This window comes from Penicillium expansum (genome assembly GCF_000769745.1).
Source record: "Penicillium expansum strain MD-8 chromosome Unknown contig334, whole genome shotgun sequence".
Classification (NCBI taxonomy): Eukaryota; Fungi; Ascomycota; class Eurotiomycetes; order Eurotiales; family Aspergillaceae; genus Penicillium; species Penicillium expansum.
Genome location: NW_015971472.1, coordinates 794 through 21,900, shown reverse-complemented (window position 1 = coordinate 21,900; position 21,107 = coordinate 794). Strand labels below are relative to the sequence as shown.

The following is a 21,107-nucleotide window of genomic DNA, read 5'->3' as shown; positions in this document are numbered from 1 at the left end:
TGGAAGGGAAAGTCAGAGAAGAACACATGACCGAGAAGACTAGCTATCTAGGGTCTTGGGTTGCAAGTCAGAAGAATTTGCTTAAGGTATTCGAGGAATGATTCCCATCCATGGATGTAACGCAGACGCGCCTCAAGATGCGGAACTCCATGGAATATTCCCCCGTGCCGTTACAGACGTCTAAGTCTATCTATTAAACCCACGCTGTCTCAACATCCCAAGACCCCTCACTCCTGCTGCCTGCCAACATGCTCTCTGTGCGATGCAAAAACTGACCAAAGCCTCGAGCACCCACGACCCCTCCGTCTTCCCGGTCCCAAACTACTTGTCCACGAAGCACAGTGTAGCGTGGCCATTGTTTTACCTTGTGTCCCTCAAATGGAGTGTAGTCGACATCGTGATGAAGGATTCCGTTGGTGATAGACATGTCAAGACTGCCTTCGGGATACCAAATGACAAAGTCCGAATCACTGACCCCCGGGATCAGAGCGCCCTTTCTCGGATACATGCCATACAATTTGGCCGGGTTGGTCGATGTCAGCTCCACGTATCTTTGTATCTTGAGTCGATTAGCTGAAAGGACCAATGACATTCGAGTCTCGACACCGGAGAATCCGTTGGGAACTAGGTGAAACTGCCCATCGGGGTGTTCCGCAGTCACGCTCGACCCTTTGCCAGATGTAGAGTCGTTGAAGTTAAACGGGCTGTGGTCGGACGAGAGAATAGTGAATGTTCCGTCCTCAAGACCAGCCCAAATAGCTTCATGGTCGGATTTGTTACGCAGCGGTGGACTGCAAACACACTTTGCACCCTCAAGCCCAGGCAAATCCAGGTTTTCCTTGCTGAGGAACAGATATTGAGGACAGGTCTCTGCATAAATTGGAAGGCCTTTTGCCTGGGCTTGTCGAATGTTATCGACGGCTCGAGGATTAGAGACGTGTACGATTAAGATTGGAGTATCAATAAACTCAGAAAGACAAATTGCACGGTAGCTGGCCTCAATCTCGGCGACGGCAGGGTGAGAAGCCGTATGGTACTTCGGTGCGTATAGTTGGCGTTCATGCAGTTTCTTGGTCATCCACGCGATCACAGAGTCATTCTCAGCGTGGACCAGAGTTGTGACCTTGTGTAGACGAGATTGGAACAAGACATCCAGAAATTGCTCATCGTTGAGGCGCAAAGCTTCGTAGGTCATGTATATCTTGACGGACGAGATGCCCAACTCTCGGAAGGCTGGAAATTCCGCAAGCGTCTTTGCGCATGGGTTGGAGATAATGAGATGGAACGAGTAGTCGCTGTAGCATTGGTTGTTGGCGCGTTCGTGGGCACAAGCTAGGGTCGCGAGAACACTGTCTTCATGCTTTCGTTGAGGTGCAAAGGCTACGATTGTAGTTGTACCTCCTGCAATCGCGGCGCGGGTACCTAGGAAGACCAGTCAATTTAACGAACATGTTAATCTCCGGCTGTGGAGACTGGGAGACTAACCAGACTCGAAGCTGTCTGCAGTGGAGCCAAGTCCAAAGAGAGGCGGCTCCTGAAGGTGAACATGGGCATCAATCCCCCCTGGCTGCAAGAAGGTCAGCACATAGCTATGAGTTTACTCGTGATAGAGGCGAAATAGACGAACCGTAACCAAAGCCCCCTTGGCATCAATGATCTTTTTGGCCTTTGATCCAGCCAACGATCCTTGGGGGACAATTGAGTGAATCTTCTCGTCTTTGACGCCAATATCACATTGCACGACGTCTTCAACAGTGGCCAAGGTACAGTTCAGTACAATGAGATCCAGATCAAGGTCCAATTGTTCAGGCATATTGAAGATAGATGAGACTGAAGGAGTTTGTGTTAAATGAACTTCTCCCAATTCATTTCGGCGTATCAAGGAGCTGTTAAGAGGGGGTTCCACTCCAGAACCGCCGTCGGCGTCCTTATCAAAAAGGCGGGGCATCTGCCCGGCGAACAATGCGCTAATGTGGATTCGGAGGCACTCTGCATCGATGCACCTACCACGTGGAAATGTTAATTCTGTATAAAAAGAAGATAAACATCATTGAACTAGTTTAAAACCGTTCTACTTTGATTACAAAGAGACATTGATGGTAAAAATCGCATATAGTTATACACATAAACATAAGGCATGAGAGACATGAAGGATCATTCAAAGACTGGGCTCCAATGGTATGCATTGAAAAATCGGCTGCCAAGTGCTGTTTTCCTTGTCGTATTGATTTCTTGAGAATCCAAGATATAGTTGGCTCGGATCATGTGCAAATGCTGCCATATCTTCCTCAGTGATCCACAGAGGCCGGCACTCATTCGGTCTGAAGATACCATAGTCATGTATGCGAGCCTCTTCGGGGATGAGTGCTGCTTGTGATTTTATGCCCTCATGCGTTGTTATAGCGGCTGGTAGACCGATTAAAACATTATTGTCGAGAAATTTGTGAGAATGTGCCATTGAGTTATCTTGCCTCAGGGCAAGACTATAGCCCTCTTCCAGTTTCATCAACGTTTCTGACAAAAGAGCCACGGGGGCGCATTTGAAAAATCCTTGGATTGGAGGTGCTAGTCGCAATAGACCTAAAGCCCTTCGCCGCAAGTTTGGATCACGACATCTCAACACGGTCATGGCGAGAGGAACACCCACACTCATCTCAAAGGAGAATGGCGGTTGAACACCATTTGGACCTGCTGAGGCATCGAGAATCAGCCTAGACTGCTCCACGATAGTAACAAAGTCTGCAAAATGGATATCGAAAACGGTTTCCTGTTGCCTTAAGCATCCTGTCACATAAATCAAAGCAGCAGCATGATACGTGAGAAGCATAGGCTCTGGGTATATGGGGAGTGTAGGTACGGATCTGTTGGTTTGGCAAAGATTGATGTATGCCCGGTGCCATTCAGCGAGACGGGCTCGGAATCCTTCTTTTTTCGCGACCATTTCTGGGCTTACAGCGGACTCGGCACCAACGGCCCTGAGGTGTAAGTTCGCCTCACGCTCAAAGAGGATGATTTCCGCAGCGAGGGCGGACATGATGGTTCTTGCCGAATCAACGGATGCAAAACCAGCGCTCAGGTCCGTTTCTACAAAGGCAAAAAGTTCAATAGGAAACTGAGTCCCTGAAATGGTCAGGGAACTTGTGCCTAGTCGTAAGAATAAAGGAGCAATGCTGCGTTCCAGCAGAACAGCCTTACTGACGGATACTCCTCCATAGCCAATTTGGGCACGGAGATCAAGTATCAAAGTGATACCCTGTCGATAGAGTTCCAAGGCCTTCTCCATATGTCCTTGGATTGTCTCCACGCAGATGAATAGTGCGCAGCTAATGAGTGCAATGTATGGATCTGCACTGCCTCGCTGGATCTGCGAAGAAACGCCAGATATTGATCGCGAGTACCATGTCAATGCATCCTGCTGGGCATGATTAAGCAAATCTACCTTGTTTCGACCATCCTTCAAAAAGTGAAAATCCATACACTGCTTCGGATTTTCGTACAATGCACTAATTGCAATCATTGCATCCCACACTGCGGGCTCACTGCGGCAGATCTGCGGAATAACCCCCGTCCAGAAGTCTACATTCAGTCCACCTGCAAGATGTTGGGACACATGCTGGAAGTAGTATTGAAATGCGCGACGTTCTCGTCGCGCTGCATTTTGAGACGACAGCGCGTGGCTGGGTGTGGAGGGAGCCCATGGAGATGTCCCTCTGCCCTCATATTCACATTTTCGTCCTGTGTTAGAGCAGCGAAGGCAATTCGGCTTCTCCTCGCCACATTTCACTCTTCGGATTCTAGTCGGCGGTCAGAGCTTAACTCCGAAAATAGCAGCGGAAACTCTTACTTGCAGGTTTTGCAGCCGAATCGAGATTTGACGGCCCCTATACGACGGCTCATACCTGAAGCAAATGGGTTAAGGCATAGAAGCACGAATCCTTTGGATGTGCCCAGGTGGTTATAAAGTACGAACCTCGGTCCACACTGTGGAACAGGACTTTGACCGCCCTCATAAAGCGGCATCGGGTAAGACCTATCATAACAGATCAAACCAGGCAACCAGACACTAGCCACCTCGACAGATCAACAACTACCCTGTACATACCCTATAACTACTCTGATAGGCAGATTGAGGTAGCACTTCTCCCGGGAAGATCCCCGACACTAGCCAAAATCGGCATTGCTGCCTTGACAGGGGGCCGTGGACCGAGTTGGGAGGAGAGGGGACCTCAGAGAGAACGAAAGAAAATTAGATAAATAGATCACTAGCTTCAGAAAGGATTTCCTTCGTATTCACAATATTCACCCAGAAACTCATTATCGATCAACAAATTCCCTTCAAGATGCCTATCACCAGCGATATCACCCTTGATATTTCCAAGTTCAACCCGGAGAATGTCACGGAGCCAACAAAGAAGGCCGCAGCTCTGCTGGAAACTATCACCACAAGCGGGCCCCGATGGTGGGAGGTAGGCATTGAGAAATATTGTGAGATGCGGGAACTTGGTCAGACGTCCCTGCCCAAGCCCGTCTATCTGCCGGAGGCTTTGGATAGCACTATTCCATCACGCGATGCTGGCCGTGAGATTCCGATCCGTGTCTACAAGCCTGATAATGGCGAGCCCAGTAAAGGCATCTTCTTGCACTTTCATGGTGGCGGTTTCGTGCTAGCAACGCACAAGGAGTGAGATTAGCCCCTCCTCCGATACCTCTATCCCTGCGTAAATATTAATGTCCTGGACAGTTTCGATAGCGTCCTGCGCGAATACGCCAACAATTGCCAGCTAACGGCCATTTCGGTCGGATACCGTCTGGCCCCGGGACACCCCTACCCGGCTGCTGTGCACGATGTCATTGATGCCGCCGAGTACATGGTGGACCACGCGACTGAAGTATACGGTGCGCCCCTCCGCTTTATCGGCGGAGAATCAGCAGGTGCATGTCTTGCCTCTCTATCAGCTCTACAGCTGATGCGATCAAGACCCTCTTACAAACTGTCAGGTCTCATTCTTCCTTACGGCTTATTTGACCTGGGCCTCGGACTTCCCACAATGGCAGCTGCGACCAAGCCCCTTATGATCAATTTGGAAATCATGGAGCAGTTCAACAAGGCGTATGTGCCGGGTATGAGTATCGCCGAGCGCCAGCATCCTTCTATATCCCCGCTATATGAGGACCTCAAGGCCCTGGTTGCGGCCTCGCCCATTGGATCGTTGCCTCCGGCTCTCTTCCTCTGCGGAACAGAGGATCCGTTGCTTGATGACACGATCCTGATGAGTTCGAAGTGGAGCATTGCTGGTGGCGAGGCTATCGTCAAGATCTACCCTGGTGCCACCCATGGTTTTACTGTGGTTCCCGGTCTGCCTGTGGCAGACGAGGCAAATGCTTTGGCCCTGCATTTCATGCAGGAGAAATTGAGCGACTCGGCGTGATCAACGGAAATTCTAGATGTTTACGAAAGGGAGTATATATCAATCAGGCAACTGCCCAATAGAAGTGAATTAGAGAAAACCTTAGCATCATTGATAGTTATCTAAACATGATATACATCTCATTCTCTTTACATCTCCTGTGCTAGGCTCTAAGTATGATTCATTATGTGCAGAAATGTATGAGCGGGGTAGCACTGGTTTATTAACCGAAGCCAAAATTATACGATCTACGCTGGCCAATAAATTTGATATTCGGGATTTTTGGAGGTCATAGATTGAACATGCGTAAATCGTCGCTCAGAATAAGAAAAGCCAAGCACCCAATCAGCCGTCCTTACAGGGTATATTGGCAGGACAGAAAAGTTCAAATAAAAAGAAATGATTTGGGGTTTATTCTGACTGAGAAGTAGTTGATGAGTCTGATTCTGAGTCGGAGTCTTCATCGAGGACAATCCGTCGCATGACACTCTTGTCAAATAAGTCCAAGGCAAAACGTCGAGCTGGGAGTCTGTAATGATGACTCTCCAAGATGCATAAGGTCTTGCGGAAGAGATGGGCTTGGTGGAATCGCTCGGGTTGTTTGGATTTTAGGCTGTGGTTAAGAATTGTGAGTCAATGTCAGAAGTCGCAGAATGGTAATCAGAGTCTTACATGTGAAGATCGGAAGCGGCTCGCTTGGATAGCACCGTGTTTCCCATATCAACGATCAGCTTCAAAATCCGTTGATTGACTGGATCGGAGTCCGTGGTGGCTTCCTTAAGTTTCTCCTTGGGAGTTCGCTTCGATCTATAATCAAAGCCAGGGAAGGAAATCTAGATGGATGAGCATAATGGGACGGAAGCGAATGGACGGAAGATACTAACCAGGAACAGTTTTCGGAAATCGGTAGGGAGACAAAGTCCCAGTGAATCTCCCTTTTGGTCGACACCGGAGTCCCAGCCCAGACTCTGTAGGACTTGGAGTCCGTGTCGACTGCGAGAGATCAAGCCCAAAACGAAGAACGCAGTGCCTCGCATGGTAAGAACTCCTGCGCTGGTTGCTATTTGCACGATCCGTTTGATGATTTCAGCATCTAAGAATGGTGCGCCAAGCTCCATTGAGCCGACATTACCGACAGCCCAGAGACATCCTTTAGCTTTGAGAAGCATTTCGTTGTCTTCTTCATCCAGCCTGAAATCACGAATCGTCCAAGCAAACTCATTGAAATGACCAGACTGTTCCAGCAGCTTACATCCCTCGGCAGTTCGTGCAAGTTCACGGTAGAAATGCGGTGGTACCAAACCAATATCCTGGAGATCCACCAGATCCTCGGGGACAAGGCTGGCACGTCGCGGTTGCTCGACGTAAGCTCGGGAAAGAGCAGCCTCAACAAGGCCAACATAGCTATCGTTGCGGCCAAGGAACCAGTCATCCATCTCTTGAGTGATGTAATCGAGACCATCTAGATAGTGGTATCCCACGGAAGTCGACAGGAAACGGAGAAGTAGGGGTGCACCGATTTCACCCAGATGATCGAGGGAGGGTCGGCATTTGACCACGAATTCGAGGTAATCCCGTTGATTGCATGCTTCTTCGAGGATTTTTACGGCAACTTGGCAGACCGTGACCTCGGGATCATACAACTGAGTGACAAGAAGTTTGACTACCCATTCTGCATTGCCAATTGCCACGTGAGGCGAAAGAGTTACGTCTCCAACGGCATATTTGCGTAGGAGTCTCGTTGCAAAAATCCGGATTTCCTTGGAACCAATTGTCAGGGCCTTTGAAAGCATGACCCGGAGATGACTTTCGCGGCTGTAGTCCATGTTCCCTAACAAAGTCTGAATGAGATCATTTCGATCTTGCAACTCAATGATGTGGTAAAACATGTTGAGCATATGCCATCGTTCCATCATAAGCAGCCCGTTGACATCGCCACTCAATGATCCTAGCATCGCAAAGTAGCCTCCACTTAGAGTATTGGCCATTTGGTCTTTGGAGAAAAGCGGGGACGTAGATGTTAGCCCACTCATGCGGTCTAGCTGGGCCAGACATTCTGCAACCTGGCGAAGGAATTTGTTCTCAGCCAAATACTTGGTGCCCTCGGGAGTCGTAACGAGAGTGCGCATGAGAACACAGCCGGTTCGAACATATCGTTGGTTTGCCTTTGAGTTGGGGACCAGCGCGAAGCGATATTTGAAAGGCCGGTAAAACCCAATAAGACGTTTCATGAACTTGGAGCCTTTGATTGCTTCGTCCATTCTTTTTGGATTTGTGAGAGGACCCTCCACTAGACGGTGAATAATGTCCCATTTCCACTTATTGAAGTTGACGGTGTTCAGGACATGAGTCTCCAGGATGGCATTGCGGAACTGAGTCTCGTCCATGGAAGGACTCATCTTGTCTTTCCCCTGTTCAATGGGAAGCAAAGAACCCGATAAATCAGTCTCCATGTTGTATCGGCCCTGCCCACTGGGATATCCACCAGAGCGTGCCAATGTCCGATTGATACTGTCTATCTGGAAGATAGTTGCGGTTGAAAGGTCGTGATTCTCAGTTTCGAAATCGACTGCGGGTGGGATTAGGTGTGGAAGCACTTGAAGTTTTGCGCTGACGGCTTGGGGTAAGGAATGATGAGCGAGCTTGAGAACCTCCGTTAATAGCAGGGTTGCTTTACGTCTAAGGGAGAGATCTGCTTCATCCTCAATGACATCGGAGAGAACCTGCACTTGATCAGCTCTTGCACAAAGCCAGGTCTAGGGGGGAAATGCATACCTTTGGGAGCCCTGCCTCGACCAAACCAGCCAATATGAGAGTAGAGAAATGAGCAGTCAGATCGAATCTGTTGCTATTAGTGTCGTTGAAAGCGCGGTTGGCTCTTGATGTTTCAAGGTCAGAGCGAAGATTCGAGACTCTGCCATAAGTTGTGAGTCGTCTGCCCGCAAGGAAAGATGACGACCAGGAGGGAGGTTTTATTCGCAGAGCGTCAAATAATAGCTCCATAATCAGGTCCCGAGCTATAGGATCATTGTAATGAAGCGAATCAAGGAGAGAACGCAACGGTTGCGAGTCATGTCTTGCAAGAATAACCAGCCCGGGCCAAGTCTTTAACATCGCAGAAATCGCCCGCGCTGCAGACTTCAATCGCCCATTGCGTAGTGTGTCGGATAACGAATCCGTGAAAGGCGTAAGAACAGCTTCAAGTTCGGATCCTTGGAGAAACTTTCGACTACGGGGAGTATCCACAACATGCAGAAAACTTGATATCAGAGACTCTGAAGCGCCGAACGTCCCTTCTGCAAGCGCATCATGCAGAGCAGCAAATCCACCGGCGGAAGCAACCAGTTCAGGATCTTTGACCAACATCTCAGCCAGGGTCATGATTGAAATGTTCCGAAGACGGTCTTCATGATGTTCAGCAACAGCAACGATGGTTCGCACAACGGCGCGTGATATCTCTCGGACACCATCTTTGACATCCAGGAAGCCTCTCACGAACTTCAATGCCTGTTCCCTCTCAATGCTTGCCTTGGTTTCTTTGACCAGGGACAATATCACGAGCTCATCGGTATGGAGTGTTCGAATAATTTGTAGGGATTTGCGATCAGCGATGGCATAGCGTGTTAGTCGATAACCCGCAGCTACCACCTCTTTACTGTCACTCAAAAGCATGACCTGAACCCGTAGGCCAAAAACAGACCATGCAAGGTCGTATTTCAAGGTGGGATGCCGTTTGAATAATTCAACCAAGCTGTTGGCACGCTCGACATAGAAATCAGGAGACATCCCCTCTATCTCCAACGCCTGCAGCGTTTCCGAGAGGACATAGGTTGGCGACTCCACATCACCGTCACCATTTTCTTCCCCATCGCCGTTAACAGATCCCATGCCATCCTTGTTTCGAGATGGCGAGCGCATGGGGCTAGCTCGGAAAAGGCTTGAGAGGCGGCTGCTGCGTGGAGGAGTCGAGGCCGGCGCCTGCGCACGTAATATTTCTTCTTCCAGCTCATGCTGCAATTCGACCAACTTGCGGTTCGATGAGCTCAATTCTGACTCGACTTTGAGACGCTGTTCTTTTGTTTGCTTCAGTGGTTTTGCTAGCAGCGCCTCCAGCATATTCTCGGTTCCGCTCTTAATCTTCATTTCCTTCGCGATCCTGTCTCGAAGGAAAGCCTGTCGCGTCTCGGTTGTGTGAAAATCTTCCTCGTCGATCGATCTGCTAGCACGTCTGTTGTATTGTCCGTCCGCCCGGGGCGTGACACTGCGTGAAGTCGTGCTTTTGAGCTCCGCACTGAAGCTACCTGGTCCACCACTGGAGGGTACCAACGAAGGAGCTAATGAGGGCACGAATGATCCTCCCCGTCCGCCCATATTGCTGCTCCCTCCAGACTCGGATCGCCTGTTCCTCCCAATTCGTGAGGTGCCATCCTGCCAGCTCCCATCGGCGGAGCCACCATCCTGACTGAACGAGGAGCGTCCATCACCCAGTGCACGATGCTGAGTCGACGCAGAGTATGCTGAGTTATGCCCGGAAGCCATAGAGCTCCATCTAGCCTTACTGGCTCGCTATCATCTATCGCAAGTGTTCTGAGTATCGGATTGCTGCATTGAGGTCGCTTGCTTTAGCGGGAGGGTCGAGCGGAGCGGAGCAAGGGCAGTATGGGGAAGCGTAAAGGAGGGGCGCAGTCACAGGTCGCCTGATATTCAAAGAGAGATAGTGGCCATGTCCACCTGTCGAAAGGGTGATCAAATTTTTAACTTAAACACAGTAGTGATCGTCAAACTGCTCTTGTTGTCCCACTACGAGGTGCTCGAGTCGACCAGATCTGGAGAAACAAACCGCTGACTAAGAAATCTTATCGTTCCAGCCCTGGAGCCCTACCAACACACCATGCCATGTGTGAAGAATGGTGTTTCTACTCCAGAGGTTTTCTTTTCTTATTGTTAAATAGTGTGGTCATTCATTGATTTTCATTTATTTTACAATGGAGTCTTAAGATCATACATTCTGGCAAAGTTACTCAGTATCCTCCCTTTCTTCCCAGTCTTGCTCATACTGATAAAATGGACTCAGGAATACCTAAATGTAGGTATCCCATACCGCTATCATTTCATTAGTTATTGGAGGTGGTCTTCTCCAGGATGGTTTTCATCATCTCATTGCCAAGCGTGGCAGCTTCAGGGAAACGCGGTGCGAAGTACTCCGCAATCCGCTCAAACCGGTGACGGTAGGACTCAAAGTCACCGAAAGAAACACAGTCAGACCATGCCTGGGGACAGCATCATGTTAGCATGAACTGGTGAATCTTGCATGACTCGGACAGGAGCCGGGGATATTGTGCAAAACATACCCTTGCAGCAAACGTGAACTCCAAATCATCCGAGCGGAAGGTGTTGTCATCGATTGCGGTATCCAGTGCCTCATCAAGGAGATCTTGGTTGCGGAACAAGTATTCGGTCACACCCAACCAAAGACGGAAAAGCTGCACGATATTAATATAACCACAATCTGGCAATGTCCTCTCCATGACTGGATACATACCGGCGTGGAACAGATCATATGATCATAAGGGACAATGCCGAGTTTCGACCAGCAATCAACAATCGCAAGCAGACTGAGATGGCTATTCGGCGGCGCCTTTTCGCGCGGCCGATTAGACAGAGAGAACCGATCCAGTACCTCGTCCTTCAACAACAGATCTTGTCCTTCGGAGCCAGGTCTGAAAACCGAGGCACCTGCAGCCTTCACTCGACGCTTAAGTTCATCCCTGTGCCCTCCAATCATCAGTTTGTACAAGTCAGTCACCGACTCAGCATACTGGCGAATCTGCTGCTTCGCCGCTGGGTTGAGGATGGCGAGCCCGGCATAGACGTGCCATTTGTTCGAGTAGATGCGCAAGGTGATATTGATCTTGACATTCTCGATACCGCCCACCCATCGTCCATGCTCCCAGGGGAACTGATTGTTGGCCTGCCAAGCGGTTCCCATGCTCAGGAAAGCAGCATGGGTGACAGCCTGTGTATCCGCTGTGATGCGGTCGTGCATCTCGCCGGTGAGATAGACATGTTTGGAGCCGAATGAGGAGAGGATGCTTTCAACGAATTTGAGGCTTTCGTCCGAGGCTCTGTGTTGAATGAGGACCTAGATCACTGCGTTACTAATGCATGTCCGAGATAGTATAGAATCCGGGGTCGAGGTTGACCATACCAGAGGCTGACCTTGCGGATTCACTTTAGGGCCATGTAGCGAATGGCAAGATACGATCTCTACGTCGGACGGCAGGTGCTTTTCGAATGCGGCGAGCTCCGGAGCCTTGCAGGACGTTTGGCCACCGACGATGGCACCGACCTTGGTTGCTTGAATCCGAGTCAGAATGTTCTTGGGTTAGAAGCAGACGAGCGGGTCTAATTCGACACATACATAATCCGTACTGCGCCACGACTTTGTCGATGGCTCCAGCCTCTACACTGTACAGAATGTAATCGCTAATTCTTGAGACGAGATGTCCATTGGGGAATATGGTGACTCCTTTCTATATATACGATGAGCTTCTTGAGCTTTGAGTGGCATAATCCCAGCCGGGGGACGTACTTGAGAAGCGAACTCTTGTTTTAAAGATTCAAAATTCTCAGGTCTATCACATGCGTTTATCCTTGATATCAAAATGCAAAGTTAGTTATGTCAGGTCTTAAGGATTAGTTATGAGGTTTGTTGGGAATCTGTAAAATCTTTTCACTTGTTAGTTTATGTTTTCAAACAGTAAAGTGAAGGTGTATAAAGTGAGGTTGAACAGGATCAGACAAAAAAAATTAAGGTAGCGTGGGTGTAACATCACCGACAGCCAGCTGGTTAGCCATCAACCAGAATGGTGTAACAGCGCCAGCCAAACCGTACTCGAGCCAAATGCACTCATGTCATCATTCGAGGGGATGGGCAGAGAAAAGAAGGATGGGGAAAAAAGCTTACCATTTGAAGCATATTGGGACTGTGTTGTCGAAAAAGGGACCAGTTACCTCCATCCCGCATCGCTCAGGCGCTGGGCATACATTTTGCCCATATCGCCCATGCCAATGATGCCAATCGAGGCATCTTCTTTGGTGCGACCCATCGCGACAAGCGCGCCTGAAACTTCCGAGAGATATGATGTAGCCCTTAGAGCCAGTAACACTGATAACCACTAGAGGTTATTTGGAACCGTTTGAGGTCCAAACTCGAAAGCTGCTCAAATCTGGGAAGATCAATTGCAATGTTGGAAGGAAATGAGTTGGGCGAACGAAAATTTTAAATACTGCGCCGAGCTAAGAGATTCACCGCCCACCGGGCCGACTAGACATCCGGGTACAAATGTTGGAAGCCAAAGCCTGAGGCATCCAACTCGCTTGATACTGCGAACCAATCACAGTGCGTAATTCTCCCTAGGGCACACACCCACTTTTTTCTTCATCATCCAGGTGGGATCAGATCCGACTTTTCCTTCCTTTCTGTATTCCATCCACACTAACCACCAACAGTCGCAATGGCCCCCAAGACCAAGACCCCCGCTGCCGCTAAGGAGAACGTCTCCCTCGGCCCCCTCGCCGGTGATGGTATGTCATGAACAAAATTCGAGACGAAGAAGTTGGAGAACATCAGATCTGACTCTCTACACAGGCAAGCTCGTCTTCGGCGTTGCCCGCATCTTCGCCTCCTTCAACGATACCTTCGTTCACGTTACCGATCTTTCGTGAGTCGCCCTCCGCCCGAAATTCTGTCGCATTCGAATCACCAAATTGGAGTTGAAATCGAGCGCAGTTGGGACGAACATAATGCAAAGGAAGATGTTGACTGACAATTGATTACAGCGGTCGCGAAACCATCTGCCGTGTTACCGGTGGTATGAAGGTCAAGGCTGATCGTGACGAGTCCTCCCCCTACGCCGCCATGTTGGCCGCTCAGGACGTCGCTGTCCGCTGCAAGGAGCTCGGCATCAACGCCCTCCACATCAAGATCCGTGCCACTGGTGGTAACGGCACCAAGACCCCCGGTCCCGGTGCCCAGTCCGCTCTCCGCGCCCTTGCCCGTTCCGGCATGCGCATCGGTCGCATTGAGGACGTCACCCCCACCCCCTCCGACTCTACTCGTCGCAAGGGTGGTCGCCGTGGTCGCCGTCTGTGAGCGTGTGCGGCTTGGTCTTTCCCTTCCCCTTGCAAGTCATTGCATCGCTGGATTGGAGGCTATTTGCGGGCTTCTCCTGCATCTGTGGATGGAATAAACGCGAGGAACGGCCTTGATCGCCTGGTCTTCAATTTTTTTCATACGCTGAAAATCAACTCCCTTGGGTTTTGATGTTGGATTAGGTAGTGCTAAATCAACAACTTGACCTATATTCTGGAACACTGTAGGCTCCTGATGAGCTCTGTCGTAAGATGATAGTACATAGTCATAGCACATCTAGATTCCCGAGACCAGGCGGGGAGCTCCCGCGGGGCCATATGGTCTGGCGGTTCGTAGTTCCTATTGTTGTATTTTACAGATATAGTGATTCTGTATTTGTTTTGAATTGGATGCTTATAGTGTAACGAATTAAGACAGCTGAGCAACGACACAGACCAAATTCTATGATATTCCACAGGATGTAGAGAAGATCTAAGTCGGGTTGCAAGGAACCAAAAAAAAAAAAATCGCCCCGTCGATAAAAAGATAGAACAGCGTTTATCCGCCAGCTCTCACTTCGAACTTTTCATCCGTTCTCAAAGCTCCAATCTGCGCGCAATCCCAAACACAAACCCCCAATCCGTACAAAACGGACAACGGGCGCAATGTCCGCCCACCAGCCAACCCCAACAATCCTCCTCCCCGACCTTCCACCAAAAACTCTCGTCGGCATCGACCTCATAACCTTCACATCAACCCCCAACTTCCACGGAATTCGTGACCTTTCCCCGGGATGGCACTTCCTGTACACCGGCGCAACAGAGACCCTCTCTTTGCGCAGCGGCGCATGGTTCTACATCGGTGACATCACTACCGCAGGGAAAGGGACCAACGACACAGCACTGGTCACGCAAGGCCGAAACAAAACCGGTAGCCAAAATGCACCGGGCCCAGAGATCTACATCTGGAAATGGAGCGCGAACACAGAGTCTCTAGTAACGCTGGACAGTGAAAGCGACTCCGCTCGCCAGGAGAACATGCGCTACAAGGCGAATCTGGGTTCTGTGTGGCAGACTGGAGGGTTATTCAAGTATCGCAGCCGGATCGCGCCCTCAATGCTTGTCAAGCCCGTGACAGAATCAGAAACCGGCGAAAAGAACGAAGAAGACCAACCAGCACCCCAGATCGAAGCTCGCATCCAGACCGAAGACGATGCGCAAACCGAAGAGAACGGACGGAGGGATTGGTCTGGACTAACCGACCGCATCTCACCGAGTCTTCTATCGCGCGTTATCGGGAACCCAGAGCTTGATGTGGACGGTCATCCACGATGGGTGTTATCGTCCGCTTCCACGGCCAACCGAGACGCGGATCATATCCCTGGCGTCGACTCGCCAGCCGAGCCGGAAATAACCGAGGAAGCGGAACGCGAATTCGGCTTCATCCCGGTTGATTTGAAGCGGACGTGGAGAGAAGGTGCTGTCGGGCGCGAAAGGACTGAAGCTGCGAAGGATCGATCTTGGGCTCTGGGAGACTTGATCGATCGGTATGCTGGGGAGGCCTCTGGGGGGAATCAGTTGCTTGGAGAACTGCAGTTTACGTTCCTCATGGTGCTGACTATGATGAATTACTCGTGTTTGCAGCAGTGGAAGCGGCTACTTGAGCTGATCCTTACATCCCGGAGTGCAATCTTGGATAGAGAGGCGTTTATGAGTGAAGTTCTTCGGATACTGTCGTTGCAGTTGCAGCGATGCGACGATGTTGATGGTGGGCTGTTTGAGATTGATGGTGATGAGGGTGGGGCTTTCTTGCGCGATCTACTCATGAAGCTGCGTCAGTCGGTTGATGACCTCGTTGGCGGCACTGCATCCGAAGTTAAATTTGAGCTTGATAAGCTTGACGAGTGGGTGAAGGCAGAATATGACTGGGAGCTACGTCGTGGGGCTGTCGTTCGCCATGGTATGCTCCAATTGGAGGATGGTGAACAGGTCGAAATGGACTGGGATGGGAATGACGAAGAGGATGAGACTGGAGAGTATGCTCCGGTGATCGTTGATATGTGAGATGCAAGATTAGGACATTGAATGCTGTTCCATTTCTGAGCACTCATGAAATATGCCAAGTAGTTAATGATTCCTTCTTGATATCCAGTTCTAAAGTGCATTTACCGGCGTCTTGTTATATTCTGCAAATCTACAGATCTTATCATACCCAAATGACAAAAATTGCATGAAACAGGCCAGTATTCTATGAATGAGTCTAAAATCTATATACAGTCCAACCCTGGCATCAAATATACCGGCCACAATGCTAAGTTTCACAAACCCGCCTAAGAGGCGTCAACCAAAAACCGAAGAGCCTCCGAGTCTAAATCTAAAATCATCTATGAATCTTTTATCCGTCTATTGTCCCTCGTTCTCGATGGTGTAAGCCCAGTCGTGCTCAACCTTGCCGAACATAATAGCCTCGAGCCACGACTTAATCTGCGCGGCATACCCAGCAGGCTCGCCGTTCACACCCAAGGTGTTAATCTCGGTGTCCTCATTCTGAATCATGGCAACAGGGGTAATGAAATACTAAGGGATGAGATGTTAGCATATCAACTCCGACAAAGAAACAGAAAACTCTCAAACTTACAGCAGTGCCAGAAACAAACGACTCAACAATACGGCCCTCCTTGGAAGCCTTCTCAATATCATCAATGGTCAAGCTCCGCTCGACAGCCTCAAGCGGCGCAAGCTTTCCGACAAAGTTCTCCGACAAACGCTCGCGCACGAGCTCCAGAACACTGCGACGGGTAACACCGGGCAGAATAAGCTGGTTATCAAGAGGAGCAGTAACAAGCTCCAGCTTGCCTTCGGTGTTGTGCCAGATAATGAAGAAGTTACTGGCTCCAGCCTCAGTGACCTGGCGATCCGGTCCGAACAACCACAGGATCTGATCGAAGCCCAGAGCCTGGGCCTTACCGTGAGCCTGCAAGGAAGGACCGTAGTTGGCACCGAGCTTGGCATAGCCGAAGCCGCCGGGCCAAGCGCGGATGGTATCTGGGGAAGAAGCGTAGAGTCTAAGGCCCTTGCGGGGCTCGGCTTCGGGGTCCTTCTTCATTTTGGTGAAGTCGGGCCAGGGAACGGCAATAATAAATAGGAGGGCTTCCTTGGGCACTTGGACGCCCAGGTGGGGACCGTTGCCGATAACGCTGGGACGGATGTAGAGGAAAGAACCGGGGTTGGGGAGCCAGCCTATAGAGAGTTGTTAGTGAATAGCTCTTATTTATAATGTAGGCAAGTATAGCCTGGGGGTTGTAGTGATATTGGAACGTACGGGGACCGTCGATCTGCAACAACTTGGCGACAAGCTTCTTCACTTCATCGGGCTTAAATCCGGGCAGCGAGGACCGCTGCGAACTGGAGTTCAGACGCTCGCCGTTGCAATCAGGGCGGAACAAGCGCAGCTTGCCGTCGTATCCGCGGTACACCTTCATGCCCTCGAAACATTCGGTGGCATAGTGCAAGACAGAGGCTGTGGGGGGGATGCTGAGGTTCTGGTAGGGCTTGACCTCGGGGGTCTCCCAGCCCTTGGCTGCGGTCCATTTCACGGTGACCATGTGGTCGGTGCAGTGGGAGTGGCTCAGCTCCTCTGGGGAGCCGGGCAGAGGCACATCACGCAGGTTTGTTGAGAGAGTGACATTAAACTTAGAGCCATCCAGCTCGGCAACAGGAGCGATAGAACCCATGATGAGATGGTTGTGGTTGATCAAGATTCGTTCCTTGATTATGGGGGGGGAGAGGTTCTATGAGTCACTCGACGGTCAACGGATAATCTTAAGAGAAAACAAAAACTGGAATAAACCTACCTTTTTGAAATATATATGTCACAAAAGAGAATTCCCATTGTACTTTATAAAAAGCGGTTTGCCCCGGAGGACCTTGGATTGCCCCTCGGAACCGTCTTTGAACCAAAAAAAAAGTTTTCAATGCCGAACGGTTCCCGGGGATATCGCCTCTCTCTGTTTGCCACCAGAAACATCATATATTGCACACTGTTGTACAACATATGTTGTATATGTTGAAAGGGGATTGGTTTCTTTAAAACTCCGATCAACTCCCCAATTCCAGTCGAACTCGCTCTACACTCTACTATGAGCATCTATGACGGGCCAAACATTGGCTATCTAAGGCCCACTTCTGGCATCTCCGAGGCTAGCCGCGTTGATATCGATATAATTCACTTACAATATTGTAGCCTTCCAACATTGATGTTGTAGGACTTCAGTTCGTATTCTTAGGGCAAAGCTTGCTGATTTGTGTGGCTACCGTATTAAAAGTCTTGGCTTGCTAGTCTATATAATCCTTGCATCCTTCACACCCTCAAAATTTGTTCTGTGTAATACACAAGAGGCATATCACCTTCTACAGAATATATATATCTCGTAGATGCAATTAACCAAGCATGGCAAAATAAGGCATCATCGAACACGCTTGCAGAAATGATATGTATGAACCCCAGTCTACACCAATCACGATAGCTGAATGATATTTCCGGCTATGTTGTACATCGCATGACGAACACGAAACCCACCACTCATCTTGAAATTCGATCAACTATCAGAATAACTAAATGAAGCTATATAGTTGGGCCCACCGACTATAGATCATTCAGCTGAATGTTGAGTGACATGGATATCACATAGTACATTAAATATTATCGACTTTCTCTCTATATATATATGTATGCTGGGACAGTCAGCCGCTTATGCGGCATTGTCATGTCTTTTTAGTGAAATTTTTATATGCTTTTTTTTTTCAAAAGATATTTCTCTTCTCGCCCTGCTCATGTTTCCTAAGTAGATGACAGAAGAGGGCGGGAAAAGGCTTAATTTGTCAAATCAACTTTTCCATGTACGACACCGGACAACATAACATGCATATCTAGTTCGCTGTTTTTATCAAAACCAAACTAAAGAAATGGTCTGATTTCCAAATTTATTCCTTCTATTTTGTGGCTCAGTCTTGATACAACATATCCATGGATCCTGTACATTAAACTCTGTTCACCAAACTCTATTCACTATGGCCACCGCGCCCAAGCAGTAAATTCCCCCAAAGGAATAAACAATACCATTCATGCTTTCATCCGCAATCTCTAATGAGCCTTCTGTATTGAAAAGTGATAATTTCATTCTAAAGTTCCGAAGAATCTCCGACCCCAGAGTCATATATATCCCCTTGGGCCGGAGAAACTCTAGTTGGTCGGAGAAGATATCCGTGCGACCGTTCGTATTCAACGACACCAACGCCGAAGGCTTGGGTTTGATCATGCATCTCGGAAATTATATCAGCAGTCACACAGGTGTCATCCACACGAGTCTGCTAGTAACGTGCTAGACAAGACTTTGGGATAGAGTTACTTCCCTCATTTTTTCAAGCAAGTCGGAGTCATGACCACTATGACCGTTGATTATCGGTATCTGGCACTGGCGCATTTTTATGTTATTATAAGTGCGAGAGTCATCAAGATGTACGGTCGCAAGGCATGGTTGGGTGGTCGTATTGAGACGCTGGAAGATCTTGGCACGGAGCTAACGCTGGTCGCTGAGGCTAAGACGATGTATATAGAACCAAAATAAGTCTCTGTAAATTGACAATCCTATGTGGAGTATTAGCTTGAGTGTGAAGCTGAATATTTTCAGAATATGGTCAAGTGGTCTTTGTGGTCCGAATAGAACGCAATCTATAGACACAGGTTCAGCGCAGTGGATAGAAACGTGCTCTAAGTACTTGATCATTGATTTGTGTGATGTAGGATTTGGTTCAATATGTGACTCGAGTTGGAATTTGCAAGACAAACATTTCGTCAGACTGAAAAGCTCACTGAATGAGATTGGCATCTGACCAAGGATACGACCGAATCACAAGCCATCTAAACGAGATCAAATGGAAGCCGCCAGCATACTTCTTTATTGTACATTGGCTTGAATATACTAACGACAGTATTCAAGTTGAGAGAAAAGTCTTTGAATCCTGCAAGTGTATGATTTTCAGTCGATTTGGGTGATCAACAGATAGCATAGCTAAATGGAAAACAATAAAACAAAGCATCGTCCCTACCAGGGTAAGAAAAAAGAGGAAATGAGAATAGCCAGACGTAAATCTGTGGAAATTTCCATTAAAGGAGCGAAGAAGGTGGGAATGGAAGATGGGTACCGCATGAAGGAAGAGCCATCAAGCATATGACATGATTCATGGCATAGGTTCCTCATAATATTTATCCATGGATAAGTCTTGAATTGTGCTTAACGGTTTAAGGCAGATTCCCACTGATCCTTACAAGCACACCACGCATAGCCCCATGACTCGTGTACATTATGTCCCCGAGACTGACAACTCATCTTTCCCGGAGCGCAAAAACAAGAACCAGTGCATGAACCACGGCTTGATGAATAATAGCCTGCATCAAGAAGATGGTCTATTGATTTAAAAGCAAGATAAAACAAAAGCAAACAACACATCTGTCACGGACTTTGATACGGCCGACTGCTGTTAGAGCGATTGGTCGGCAGGTATCACCCACGAGGGCTAGGTATACTCGCAGAGGCGTAATCTACCAATTTCAAGGATGGTGCTTCCTTCATATGTGACAGATCTCAAACCAATAATGTAGGCTGGATACTGACATGTGCGCATGCCGCAAGCATCGCTTGTTGGTATCCGACGATTGGATACAGAACCGACCAGGTTAAAATCAAGGGATCTGTACCCAATCGAGGCCTAAAGGCTGAGCGTAATAATATGAGGTAAATGATCGGCGAAGTATTGTTTGACCCGTAGTGTTTGCCTAGGTGCACATGGTTTGTTTTACAAAAAAAAAAGAAAGGAAAAGGCAAACATGGTTTGCGTACTCTGAATATTGTGCACAGAATGGCAGGTGTCAGAAACCGATCCATCGGTGGAGATATGCAAGAGTTGGACTTGTTGGGTGGAGAGCAAAAGCAAATATGGAGTACAACATACGGAGTACGTAGTATGTAAATCAGAAATCCTGGAAATCCTGGAAACCTCGGTAAAAATTGTGTATAGATTAAAATACCCCGCTACAGCTGCAATGCATTAACGGGCCGTGGTTCTCTGAAAGTAAAAAAAACAAGAAACTCTAAGTTATAAAAGCTAAAGTGTCTATACTACGTATATCGTAGATCACTAAGTATATTCATGGTAAATACATATGTTCTAATGAACTACGAATTGAAAATGTTTGAATACTTCAATACTAATATACAAATATAAAAATATAGTAAACCTAGAAAAGCGGGGGGCAAAGTGGGCGACCACTAACGGCAAACACATCCGGCTAACTAAAGAAACCTGGCTGTTTTATCCGAACCACTGATTGAAAAAGTAAATGACATCAACTCTTATTCATACATCATACTTTTTGTATACTTCGTACATATACGCCGTACATCAAGGTATGGGGAGTAGGGGGCAGAGGCAGATCCAACAAAATATAGATAAGCACATGCAAGCCGATTCGAAAGCAGCCTGGTCTCGAATATTCAAATCGAAACT

General features: G+C 48.5%; 7 protein-coding genes across 7 annotated transcripts; 3 read left to right on the top strand and 4 right to left on the bottom strand.

Annotated features, from left to right (window-relative positions):
- Window positions 1-193: 193 nt before the first annotated feature.
- Window positions 194-3,897, bottom strand: PEX2_095170 (Hydantoinase/dihydropyrimidinase; the record flags this gene model as incomplete). The annotated part of the gene is made up of 5 exons (XM_016746787.1): window positions 194-1,422; window positions 1,486-1,567; window positions 1,628-1,830; window positions 2,332-3,794; window positions 3,845-3,897. The coding sequence occupies 5 exons, from the start codon at window positions 3,895-3,897 to the stop codon at window positions 194-196; spliced, it is 3,030 nt and encodes a 1,009-aa protein (XP_016593891.1).
- Window positions 3,898-4,340: 443 nt separating this feature from the next.
- On the top strand, window positions 4,341-5,429 carry PEX2_095160 (alpha/beta hydrolase; the record flags this gene model as incomplete). Its single annotated transcript, XM_016746786.1, has 2 exons — window positions 4,341-4,681; window positions 4,742-5,429. 2 exons carry the CDS (start codon window positions 4,341-4,343, stop codon window positions 5,427-5,429), a joined length of 1,029 nt encoding a protein of 342 aa, XP_016593890.1.
- A 390-nt stretch (window positions 5,430-5,819) lies between these two features.
- On the bottom strand, window positions 5,820-9,947 carry PEX2_095150 (putative cytosolic regulator Pianissimo; the record flags this gene model as incomplete). Its single annotated transcript, XM_016746785.1, has 4 exons — window positions 5,820-6,021; window positions 6,081-6,241; window positions 6,293-8,131; window positions 8,184-9,947. The coding sequence occupies 4 exons, from the start codon at window positions 9,945-9,947 to the stop codon at window positions 5,820-5,822; spliced, it is 3,966 nt and encodes a 1,321-aa protein (XP_016593889.1).
- A 575-nt stretch (window positions 9,948-10,522) lies between these two features.
- Window positions 10,523-12,517, bottom strand: PEX2_095140 (prephenate dehydrogenase (NADP(+)); the record flags this gene model as incomplete). The annotated part of the gene is made up of 6 exons (XM_016746784.1): window positions 10,523-10,678; window positions 10,760-10,891; window positions 10,951-11,550; window positions 11,617-11,765; window positions 11,830-11,876; window positions 12,423-12,517. 6 exons carry the CDS (start codon window positions 12,515-12,517, stop codon window positions 10,523-10,525), a joined length of 1,179 nt encoding a protein of 392 aa, XP_016593888.1.
- Window positions 12,518-12,925: 408 nt separating this feature from the next.
- On the top strand, window positions 12,926-13,563 carry PEX2_095130 (40S ribosomal protein uS11; the record flags this gene model as incomplete). The annotated part of the gene is made up of 3 exons (XM_016746783.1): window positions 12,926-12,995; window positions 13,060-13,132; window positions 13,251-13,563. 3 exons carry the CDS (start codon window positions 12,926-12,928, stop codon window positions 13,561-13,563), a joined length of 456 nt encoding a protein of 151 aa, XP_016593887.1.
- Window positions 13,564-14,207: 644 nt separating this feature from the next.
- PEX2_095120 (AAR2 splicing factor family protein) lies at window positions 14,208-15,605 on the top strand (the record flags this gene model as incomplete). The annotated part of the gene is made up of 1 exon (XM_016746782.1): window positions 14,208-15,605. The coding sequence occupies one exon, from the start codon at window positions 14,208-14,210 to the stop codon at window positions 15,603-15,605; it is 1,398 nt and encodes a 465-aa protein (XP_016593886.1).
- A 339-nt stretch (window positions 15,606-15,944) lies between these two features.
- PEX2_095110 (branched-chain amino acid aminotransferase, cytosolic) lies at window positions 15,945-17,275 on the bottom strand (the record flags this gene model as incomplete). The annotated part of the gene is made up of 3 exons (XM_016746781.1): window positions 15,945-16,118; window positions 16,180-16,781; window positions 16,864-17,275. 3 exons carry the CDS (start codon window positions 17,273-17,275, stop codon window positions 15,945-15,947), a joined length of 1,188 nt encoding a protein of 395 aa, XP_016593885.1.
- Window positions 17,276-21,107: the final 3,832 nt, after the last annotated feature.